The sequence below is a fragment of the Panulirus ornatus genome, chromosome 40 (genome assembly GCF_036320965.1).
Source record: "Panulirus ornatus isolate Po-2019 chromosome 40, ASM3632096v1, whole genome shotgun sequence".
Taxonomy (NCBI): Eukaryota; Metazoa; Arthropoda; class Malacostraca; order Decapoda; family Palinuridae; genus Panulirus; species Panulirus ornatus.
In genome coordinates this window covers 2,807,804-2,819,859 of record NC_092263.1, presented here as the reverse complement: position 1 = coordinate 2,819,859, position 12,056 = coordinate 2,807,804, and the positions used below count along the sequence as shown (strand labels likewise).

The 12,056-nt window shown below is 41.2% G+C and overlaps 1 protein-coding gene across 4 annotated transcripts in view; it reads left to right on the top strand.

Moving 5' to 3' along the window:
• LOC139761305 (palmitoyl-protein thioesterase ABHD10, mitochondrial-like) overlaps nt 1-11,503 on the top strand; it is a 38,994-nt gene extending 27,491 nt beyond the window's left edge. The window contains exons 5-6 of one of the 4 annotated variants that reach the window (XM_071685350.1): nt 5,802-6,089; nt 10,285-11,503. In XM_071685350.1, the coding sequence (XP_071541451.1) occupies nt 5,802-6,089; nt 10,285-10,461 (465 nt within the window). In that variant the 3' untranslated portion in view covers nt 10,462-11,503. The other 3 variants (XM_071685349.1, XM_071685353.1, XM_071685352.1) reach the window with 3 other exon arrangements.
• The last annotated feature ends 553 nt before the right edge of the window (nt 11,504-12,056 follow it).

Sequence of the window (12,056 nt, the reverse complement as noted above, 5' to 3'; positions counted from 1 at the left end):
TACATATATATATATTTATTTTATATTCTTAATACCTTCCACAGAGCATCTCTATCAACTCTATCATATGCCTTCTCCAGATCCATAAATGCTACATACAAATCCATTTGCTTTTCTAAGTATTTCTCACATACATTCTTCAAAGCAAACACCTGATCCACACATCCTCTACCACTTCTGAAACCACACTGCTCTTCCCCAATCTGATGCTCTGTACATGCCTTCACCCTCTCAATCAATACCCTCCCATATAATTTACCAGGAATACTCAACAAACTTATACCTCTGTAATTTGAGCACTCACTCACTCTTATTATGTGGAAGGTATTAAGAATATATGGTGTGGGAGGCAAGTTGTTAGAAGCAGTGAAAAGTTTTTATCGAGGATGTAAGGCATGTGTACGTGTAGGAAGAGAGGAAAGTGATTGGTTCTCAGTGAATGTAGGTTTGTGGCAGAGGGTGATGTCTCCATGGTTGTTTAATTTGCTTATGGATGGGGTTGTTAGGGAGGTGAATGCAAGAGTTTTGGAAAGAGGGGCAAGTATGAAGTCTGTTGGGGATGAGAGAGCTTGGGAAGTGAGTCAGTTGTTGTTCGCTGATGATACAGCGCTGGTGGCTGATTCATGTGAGAAACTGCAGAAGCTGGTGACTGAGTTTGGTAAAGTGTGTGAAAGAAGAAAGTTAAGAGTAAATGTGAATAAGAGCAAGGTTATTAGGTGCAGTAGGGTTGAGGGTCAAGTCAATTGGGAGGTGAGTTTGAATGGAGAAAAACTGGAGGAAGTGAAGTGTTTTAGATATCTGGGAGTGGATCTGGCAGCGGATGGAACCATGGAAGCGGAAGTGGATCATAGGGTGGGGGAGGGGGCAAAAATTCTGGGAGCCTTGAAGAATGTGTGGAAGTCGAGAACATTATCTCGGAAAGCAAAAATGGGTATGTTTGAAGGAATAGTGGTTCCAACAATGTTGTATGGTTGTGAGGCGTGGGCTATGGATAGAGTGGTGCGCAGGAGGATGGATGTGCTGGAAATGAGATGTTTGAGGACAATGTGTGGTGTGAGGTGGTTTGATCAAGTAAGTAACGTAAGGGTAAGAGAGATGTGTGGAAATAAAAAGAGCGTGGTTGAGAGAGCAGAAGAGGGTGTTTTGAAATGGTTTGGGCACATGGAGAGAATGAGTGAGGAAAGATTGACCAAGAGGTTATATGTGTCGGAGGTGGAGGGAATGAGGAGAAGAGGGAGACCAAATTGGAGGTGGAAAGATGGAGTGAAAAATATTTTGTGTGATCGGGGCCTGAACATGCAGGAGGGTGAAAGGAGGGCAAGGAATAGAGTGAATTGGAGCGATGTGGTATACCGGGGTTGACGTGCTGTCAGTGGATTGAATCAGGGCATGTGAAGCGTCTGGGGTAAACCATGGAAAGCTGTGTAGGTATGTATATTTGCGTGTGTGGACGTATGTATATACATGTGTATGGGGGTGGGTTGGGCCATTTCTTTCATCTGTTTCCTTGCGCTACCTCGCAAACGCGGGAGACCGACAAAGCAAGAAAAAAAAAAAAAAATGAAGTGTAGCAAAATGGCTGGAATGTTTGGGGTTGCATTGAATTGCTTATGTTGGGGGATTGCTTTATTTTGTTGGTCAGGGTGTGTAACATTTGCATGACCAAAGGTAAAGATGCACAACGAGTGGCAGTGTTCCTTTACATCAAAACAAGGTGGACAAAAGTGAAAGCTTGAAATATATTATCATATATGTTATACATATATTATCATATATGTTATCCCTGGGTATAGGGGAGAAAGAATACTTCCCAAGCATTCCCCACATGTTGTAGAAGGCACTAAAGGGGACGGGAGCGGGGGGACTAAAAACCCTCCCCTCCTTGTATTTTAATTTTCTAAACGGGGAAACAGAAGAAGGAGTCACGCGGGGAGTGCTCATCCTCCTCGAAGTGCTCAGATTGGGGTGTCTAAATGTGTGTGGATGTAACCAAGATGAGAAAAAAGGAGAGATAGGTAGTATGTTTGAGGAATGGAACCTGGGATGATTTGGCTCTGAGTGAAACAAAGCTCAAGGGGAAAGGGGAAGAGTGGTTTGGGAATGTTTTGGGAGTAAAGTTGGTGAGAGGATACGAGCATGGGAAGGAGTAGCAATACTCCTGAAACAGGAGTGGTGGGAGTATGTTATAAGGTAAAACTGAAAGTGGATGGAGAGAGATGGGTGATTATTGGTGCCTGTGCACCTGGAAATGAGAAGAAAGATCATGAGAGGCAAGTATTTTGGGAGCAGCTGAGTAAAAGTGTTAGTAGTTTTGATGCATGAAACCGGGTCATAGTGATGGGTGATTTGAATGCAAAAGTTAGTAATGTGGCAGTTGAGGGAATAATTATTTTACATGGGGTGTTCAGTATTGTAAATGGAAATGGTGAAGAACTTATAGATTTGTGTGCTGAAAAAGGACTGGTGATTGGGAATACCTGGTTTAAAAAGAGAGATATACATAAGTATACGTATTAAAGTAGGAGAGATGGCCAGAGAGCATTATTGGATTACGTGTTAATTGATGGGCGTGTGAAAGAGACTTATGGATGTTAATGTGCTGAGAGGTGCAACTGGAGGTGAAGGTGAAGATTTGTAGAGGTTTTCAGAAAAGGAGAGAGAATGTTGGGGTGAGATCTCGTAAGTGAGCTTGGGAAAGAGACTTGTGTGAGGAAGTACCAGGAGAGACTGAGTGCAGAATGGAAAAAGGTGAGAACAAAGGAGGTAAGGGGAGTGGGGGAGGATTGGGATGTATTTAGGGAAGCAGTGATGGCTTGCGCAAAAGACGCTTGTGGCATGAGAAGCGTGGAAGGTGGGCAGATTAGAAAGGGTAGTGAGTGGTGAGATGAAGAAGTAAGATTATTAGTGAAAGAGAGGAGAGAGGTATTTGGATGATTTTTACAGGGAAATAGCGCAAATTACTGGGTGATGTATAAAAGAAAGAGGCAGGAGGTCAAGAGAAAGGTGCAAGAGGTAAAAAAGAGGGCAAATGAGAGTTGGGTGAGAGAGTATCATTGAATTTTAGGAAGGATAAAAAGATGTTTTGGAAGGAGGTAAATAAAGTGCGTAAGACAAGAAAACAAATGGGAACATCGGTGAAGGGGCTAATGGGGAGGTAATAACAAGTAGTGGTGATGTGAGAAGGAGATGGAGTGAGTATTTTGAAGGCTTGTTGAATGTGTTAGATGATAGAGTGGCAGATATAGGGTGTTTTGGTCGAGGTGGTGTGCGAAGTGAGAGGGTTAGGGAGAATGATCGGTAAACAGAGAAGAGGTAGTGAAAGCTTTGCTTAAGATGAAAGCTGCCAAGGCGGTGGGTTTGGATGGTATTGCAGTGGAATTCATTAAAAAGGGGGGTGACTGTGTTGTTGACTGGTTGGTAAGGGTATTTAATGTAAGTGTGGCTCATGGTGAAGTGCCTGAGGATTGGTGGAATGCATGCATAGTGCCTTTGTACAAAGGCAAAGAGGATAAAGGTGAGTGCTCAAATTACAGAGGCATAAGTTTGTTGAGTATTCCTGGGAAATTATATGGCAGGGTATTGATTGAGAAGTTGAAGGCATGTACAGAACATCAGATTGGGGAAGAGCAGTGTGGTTTCAAAAGTAGTAGAGGATGTGTGGATCAGGTGTTTGCTTTAAAGAATGTATGTGAGAAATACTTAGAAAATAAATGGATTTGTATGTAGCATTTGTGGAACTGGAGAAGGCATATGATAAAGAGTTGATAGAAATGCTCTGTGGAAGGTATTAAGAATATATGGTGTGGGAGGCAAGTTGCTAGAAGCAGTGAAAAGTTTTTATCGAGGATGTAAGGCATGTGTATGAGTAGGAAGAGAGAAAGTGATTGGTTCTCAGTGAATGTCTGTTTGTGGCAGGGGTGCATGATGTCTCCATGGTTGTTTAATTTGTTTATGGATGGGGTTGTTAGGGAGGTGAATGCAAGAGTTTTGGAGAGAGAGGCAAGTATGCAGTCTGTTGTGGATGAGAAGGCTTGGCAAGTGAGTCAGTTGTTGTTCACTGATGATACAGCGCTGGTGGCTGATTTGGGTGAGAAACTGCAGAAGCTGGTGACCGAGTTAGGTAAAGTGTCTAAAAGAACAAAGCTGAGAGTAAATGTGAATAAGAGCAAGGTTATTAGGTACAGTAGGGTTGAGGGACAAGTCAATTGGGAGGTAAGTTTGAATGGAGAAAAACTGGAGGAAGTGAAGTGTTTTAGATATCTGGAGTGGATTTGGCAGTGGATGGAACCATGGAAGCAGAAGTGAGTCACAGGGTGAGGGAGGGGGTGAAAGTTCTGGGGGCGTTGAAAAGTATGTGGAAGGTGAGAACATTATCTCGGAAAGTGAAAATGGGTACGTTTGAAGGAATAGTAGTTCCAACAATGTTATATGGTTGCGAGGCGTGGGCTATAGATAGGGTTGTGCGGAGGAAGGTGGATGTGTTGGAAATGAGATGTTTGTAGACAATATGTGGTGTGAGGTAGTTTGATCGAGTAAGTAATGAAAGGGTAAGAGAGATGTGTGGTAATATAAAGAGTGTAGCTGAAAGAGCAGAAGAGGGTGTTTTGAAATGGCTTGGTCACATGGAGAGAATGAGTGAGGAAAAATTGACAAAGCAGGTATATGCATCAGAAATGGAGGGAATGAAGAGAAGTGGGAGACCAAGTTGGAGGTGGAAGGATGGAGTGAAAAAGGTTTTGAGCAATCGGGGCCTGAACATGTAGGAGGGTGAAAGGCATGCAAGGAATAGAGTGAATTGGAACAATGTGGTACACCGGGGTCAACAAGCCATCAATGGATTGAACCAGGGCATGTGAAGCGTCTGGGGTAAACCATGGAAAGTTTTGTGGGGTCTGGATGTGGAAAGGGAACTGTGGTTTTGATGCATTATCCATGACAGCTAGAGACTAGGCCTTTTTTGTCTTTTCCTAGCACTACCTTGTGCGCTTGCAGGGGGAGGGGGTTGTCATTTCATATGTGGCGGGGTGGCAACGGGAATGAATAAAGGCAGCATGTATGAATTATGTACATGTGTATATATATGTATATGTCTGTGTATGTATATATGTCTACATTGAAATGTATAGGTATGTATATGTGCGTGTGTGGACGTGTATGTATATACATGAGTATGTGGGTGAGTCTTTCATCTGTTTCCTTGCCCTACCTCGCTAATGAGGGAGACAGCGACAAAGTATAATAAAAAAAAATTGTTATACATAATCAGTTTCCCGCGTCAGCAAGGTAGTGTCAGGAAACGGATGGAATATGGCCCATGCACTCACGTACATGTATATAGACATAAAGGTCCACAAACATATTAACATATACATAATCAGACATACATATATACATAAGCATGTACATACTCATACTTGCTTGCTTGAATTAAATAGGTAAATATCTCTCATTCATATCTTGCAGGGTGTATAGAAAAGTGGTGATTTTGCCTGGGGAGAGGTAAATGTGGCTTTAGGAGATGCACAGAGTGTCTGAACCAGGTGTATGCTTTGAAGAATTCATATGAAAATCACTTTGAAGAAAAAGTGAATTGTATATGTCATTTATGGATATGGTGAGTGCATATGAGGGGGTTGACAGGGAGGCTTTATGGAAGGTACTACAGATAAATTGGGTAAATGAAGTGTGGATGGTCTTTGTCAAGGAATTTTTTATGGAACTGTGGTTGTTTAATCTGTTTTCATCCAATCAAAAGAAATGATAGGGACTTGGCTAATTTGCTTCTTCAACTTTTTCCCCAGTTATCATCCCTTATAGCAAGAAAACATCCGGAAGTATTTAAGGGCATTCTTATGTTAGCTCCAGCCTTTAACTTTGGTGATCCATATGAAAAGCTGCTCCTGGAACAGTTGCCCCCCAAGTTACTCCAGAAATATCATGATGGTGGAGTTGTTCCATTTCATCGTCAAGATTATGGTGAATTTCCCCTGAATAAGATTAAGTTTGAAGACATGAAGAAGTATGTTCTAAGTTTGGCCACAGATAGCATTCCTTTGACTTGCCCTGTAAGAATCATCCATGGTATCAAGGTGAGTAGGTAAAATAATGCGGATGTAAGGTATACTTCATTGAAATGTCACATCAATTGGTAAGTTATTTACTTTGTATTTCTGAAAATGTGTGGTAACCCAGAATTGGAAGTAGTATATATTTAATGATATTACTTGATGAAGATACAGGTTGAACCTCTATAATCCGGCAACCTTGGGACCTGGACATTGCCAGACCACAGAAAGTGATGGAAAACAGAAATGGACCCCTAAGGGACCCCTAGTCTTGCCAGTTCATTCCATGTACATATTGCTGTGTTATCAAAGGTAGAACAAAGTTTAAAATAGGAAATAGTACAACCATCACATCTTTCAAAGTTTTTATTATTACATCTGTTTACATCAGAAGTATTCCCAATAGGTGACTCCTCAATATCTTGGGCAAGTGTTTTTCATGACATACGATGCTGATATAGGGTAGATTCGTTAGCATTATACACTTGCTCTGGGGCTAAGTTTTCTGCTGCCATTAACTGTGCAAATTCATCCACAAACTTTGTCACAGATTTGTGATTAGTTAATGTAATGAATGACCATAGGTTGGTAGTTGGCTTAGGTCGACTCTTGTTAATATTGTTGTTTTATTGTTATCGTCAAGGCATTCCGAGCCAGGCAGCTGGCTCGTACACTCTGTTTCACCCCATACATATTGCTGTTGATTGTTTAATAGAGAATTGGAGTTTTTAACGATTCTTGTAATACATCCTACACTACAAGCATCTTTGTCAGCACTAAGCTTTTCTTTGCTCACACTGTGTGCTGAAATTCCTAGTCTTCACTTGTGTAACCATCTTTGCAAATATTCACAATCATAGCATAGCTTTAGTTCTCTATGAAAAACTTTAGCCTGCTCGATAAGCATCTCCCCAGAAATGCTTGCACCTTCATTACGTCAGAGCTTAAACCACTTTACAAGTGCACTGTCTGATTCTGAACTCCTGGCACATTTCAAAGTTTTCCAAAACTTTAAACTTTTCTGGCTTTCATTTTCAGGAAAAAACTAAATGCAAGAAATTAACAGGACTGTTGATTAGCTCATCTGCAGTGTAAACAGATCTTGGCATCTTAGCACTGCTAACAGTGCTGCCCTGGTGGCATGTCCACAAACTAATGGCAGGAGATTCAAAATGTGCTGGACCGTGGTTGTTACTGGACCACAGAGCATCGGATTAGAGAGGTACAACCTGTAGCAATATTGTATTGAAGAAAATGAAGATTGGATGATATAAGAGTTCTTGGATAGTCACTGACCTAAATCTGAGATCTTTCTTTGCAGTGTCTAACCACAGACACCTAGTTTGTGTAAATATGTCTTGGAGTGGTAGTTATAACTGTAGAGAAGCTTCCTTGCAGGTATTCATAAACCCTCTCAGTCAGCATCTCATCACTCATCCTCTCCATATGTCAACACAAGTTCAGCACACCCTCTTATGCTCTCTCAGCCATACTCCTCTCACTGACCCACCTATCTCTGTCCCTTTTATTTCTTTATCAGTCAGCCCTCCCTCCACATCTCTCTCTCTCTCTCTGGGACCTGAGACTCGTATCCATACAACACTATTTGCCCAAAGACACTATAACCTCTCCTTCCACATACACTACTTAATTCACCCAGAATTTTAGCCCTCCATCCCAACATGACACCACTTCGTGTAAGTCCTCCTCGATCAAACTTACACTCAAACCATTGTTTTTCATATCTCTGCTTTGCTTCATTCCTTTTTTTTTTTTTGTACACTTACTCTCCAATATAATAATAATGAAAATATCAGTAGCAATAAAAATGGTAATGATTAATGATAATAATGATAATAACATATTTCCTCTTCAGGGTTGATTTGTCCTACGAGCTTTGAGGGATTCTCCGAGATCCCTTATGAGTAGAAATCTCTAACCTCCTGGTGAGGTTTATACCTCATTCCTCACTAACCACCTTTCAGTATTTGCATCAGACAGCATGGTCTAGGTTATACCCTGCCAATCAGCAGCCTCTGCTTGGCAATGACTTCATCATTCAGCATGCTGTCATTTGTCACGACATATTTTCTAGGATCCTCACGATACGCACCCAGTCTTCCCTTTCTCTGTAGCTTTTCCACTCGATCATGCACGAATGTCTTTTTATGATTCACTAAGGATGGAGTGTACATAGCTTGGGTGAATTATTCATTTTAAATTTTTAGTCGTTTCTAGTTTTTATGACTTTAGGTGTTACTGTTTTCTATAGCAGATGATGACATTCTCAAAATTTCCCTCCTTCTCCTTCTCTTTCAGTTTGGGTTGTTCTCGTATTCCATCAGAGGCTTTTAGTGTATAGGCCTCTTACAGCGTAATAGGCATTACTGGACTCCGCCTGCTTGTGATTATGTTGCCAGTGAAAAGTCATCTTCAGCATGGTTGTGTTGTCTGGAGTATAATTTCATTGAGGAACTCACCTCAGAGGAATACATCCTTTCCCTTCAACTAATTATAACTCAGTCTTGAAGGTGCAGCAGCCCCTGCAGAAGGTGTCTTGGGGTTATATCTTACCTTCTTGCCCAAGGAGCCCTTTCAGTATTCTGTGGTGTTCCAGTGGGTGGGACTATAGGTCATGAAGTGTTGTGATGTTATGCATCTGCCTGTGTGGAGGGTGAGGGGTAGCTAAGCAGTTGGTATTCAGTGCCCTCATTGTGTGTGCATGTATGTTTTGTTGTTGTATTAAGTTTAGGGTGGGAGGGATCTGCAAGTATAAGTTGCCAAGGTAAGCAGGGATAAGCTTTTTATTTATATTTGGGGATGATTAATTATGGAGTGGTTTGGACAGGAAGGGTCTAAGTGCTGTTGCAAAGAATTGAGTGCTGAGCATATTGGAATGGAATTAATTTGGAGGATCTTTGTTTCACAGAGCATAATTGAATTGCTTGTTCCAATGGGAGTGAAGGAAAGGGTGAGCAATTGTTTCTGGATTGATTTTGTGTAGATTTCTGCAAAATTTTCTATTCAGTGTAGTTGGTTTGTAATTGTATTGCGAGTAGTGGCTCATAGTATTTTTTTTTTTGAGGGGTAAAGGATGTCTGTATTGCTTTATATTTGGGGGTTGGGTTGTAGTGGGAGGTGTGGATTTTCTTAAAGATGCACAATTGTTAGTTGCTGTGACTTTTGTGGTTCATTTGTTGAGGAATGAGTGCCAGTTTGCTCTTCAGTGATTAGGTTTGGTGTTGTTTAAAGAATTTAGATTTGTTCTGCGTCTTTTGCTGTCATGTGATTTTGTCCAACCTGGTTTGTGTTTTATAAGGTCTGCAATTTGTTTAGAAAAGTTTGGGGTTATCTTTTTCCCCTGTTGGTATACAATTACCCTGTTACCAACCAATGCCTCACAGATGTTCAACGAAGGAGAAACAAGAGATGCCCTCCAACCTTTCGGGTAGAGTTCTCCCCATACTATTTGTTTTGGGGTTTAGCGACTCTCAAGGCCCCCAAAATGTTAGAAACTTCTTCATCTGTGCAGTTTCTCTCTGCTCATACTTCAGGCTTCCGTAGACCACTTCCACTTCAGGTTAGGAGCCCAGCATCAAAACGTTAGATTTTAGAACTTATATATAAGCCCAGTACCTATATTGATTTCCTCAAAGACTTTCAGTAAAAAAAATTGTGAAGTGTGAAGTAAGTGATCTCCATTATGTTCATATTTCTGCTCGAAGACAGAATCAGTCTAGCTTGAAAGCATTTTCAGTTGTTCCATGAAGATTTTGTTGAGAAATCTTTTCTAGCTTAATTTACAATAAAAACAGAGCTGGTAGTACTATTACCTTTTACAAGTGCCCTTCAGAAACCACTCCATTGGCTTTGGGATAAACCTGTCTGGACCTACTAAAGATAAACTTTTCAGACTCTTCTTCTTGAAGAGACTACCTACTTTCCCATTCTAGCATAAGTGGGAGTATGCAAGGATGTGGGTTTGTCAAAGTCAGTAATTTTCTTGGAATATAGACCCTTGGAGGATACTAATGAAAACACCTCCTTTTGATAGATAGCCCAAGGAGGTGAGAGTTAATGATTACGTACAGGTAGACGGGCTGTGACTTCTTTTTAAAACAATGTTGTTTTCACTTGTCTTACAAAGATAATATAATGGCTGGAGAACAAACAAATATTTGTACCGCCACTTATATTGATGACATTTTTTTCTGTGCAGGATAAGGATGTACCGCACAAGCAGTCACTTCAGGTTCTCAACGCGCTTCAGTCTGAAGATGCACAGTTAACGTACCTCAAACATGCTGGTCACACTCTTGTGGATGATAGTAGTTTAGAAGTTATATACGATACTGTTCTCAAATTAGCATCCCATCTACAACCTAAAGGGAATTAATTCAGAAAACTGGAATGAGATACTGTTAGCAAACTTTAAGGGAGAAGAATTAAGCACAGTTTTTTAACCCAGTTACTGAATTAGAAGGTGCCTTTGGGTAAACTGTATTGTGAATATGCATAATTAATCTTTTGTCTGTTTTAGAATTTTTTTTTTTTCTTTGTCGCTGTCTCCCGCGTTTGCGAGGTAGCGCAAGGAAACAGACGAAAGAAATGGCCCAACCCACCCCCATACACATGTATATACATACGTCCACAGACGCAAATATACATACCTACACAGCTTTCCATGGTTTACCCCAGACGCCTCACGTGGTTTTGACCATAGTTATTAAAGATTCCAATTTTTTCTTATGGAAATTCACTAGTCTGTATTGCTTTTGGTATGAAGTTGTGGAAATAAAATTTTGTGAGTGACGCAAACCTAAATAAAATAATTGATATCCAGTTGGACCTCAGTTTGGCTTTCTCGTTCAGTGTAAACTGAATATGCATGTATATAAAGGGTAAAGTGTGTGGAAGAAGAAAGTTAAGAGTAAATGTGAATAAGAGCAAGGTTATTAGGTACAGTAGGGTTGAGGGTCAAGTCAATTGGGAGGTGAGTCTGAATGGAGAAAAACTGGAGGAAGTGAAGTGTTTTAGATATCTGGGAGTGGATCTGGCAGCGGATGGAACCATGGAAGCGGAAGTGGATCATAGGGTGGGGGAGGGGGCGAAAATTCTGGGGGCCTTGAAGAATGTGTGGAAGTCGAGAACATTATCTCGGAAATCAAAAATGGGTATGTTTGAAGGAATAGTGGTTCCAACAATGTTGTATGGTTGCGAGGCGTGGGCTATGGATAGAGTTGTGCGCAGGAGGATGGATGTGCTGGAAATGAGATGTTTGAGGACAATGTGTGGTGTGAGGTGGTTTGATCGAGTGAGTAACGTAAGGGTAAGAGAGATGTGTGGAAATAAAAAGAGCGTGGTTGAGAGAGCAGAAGAGGGTGTTTTGAAGTGGTTTGGGCACATGGAGAGAATGAGTGAGGAAAGATTGACCAAGAGGATATATGTGTCGGAGGTGGAGGGAACGAGGAGAAGAGGGAGACCAAATTGGAGGTGGAAAGATGGAGTGAAAAAGATTTTGTGTGATCGGGGCCTGAACATGCAGGAGGGTGAAAGGAGGGCAAGGAATAGAGTGAATTGGAGCGATGTGGTATACCGGGGTTGACGTGCTGTCAGTGGATTGAATCAAGGCATGTGAAGCGTCTGGGGTAAACCATGGAAAGCTGTGTAGGTATGTATATTTGCGTGTGTGGACGTATGTATATACATGTGTATGGGGGGGGGGGGGGTTGGGCCATTTCTTTCGTCTGTTTCCTTGCGCTACCTCGCAAACGCGGGAGACAGCGACAAAGTATAATATATAATATATATATAAAGGGTAGTGTGACTAGATTTTACTACTGTAAATTTGCCTGGTGATTGTCAAGGGAGAATAGATATACAACTTAATTATAAAAGGAGCTTGAACCTAACTTCGATTGTAAAATAGCAAGAAAGTGGTTAAAGCACTGGACTATCAACATCAGGATTGTACATTTGAGTCCTGCCAAC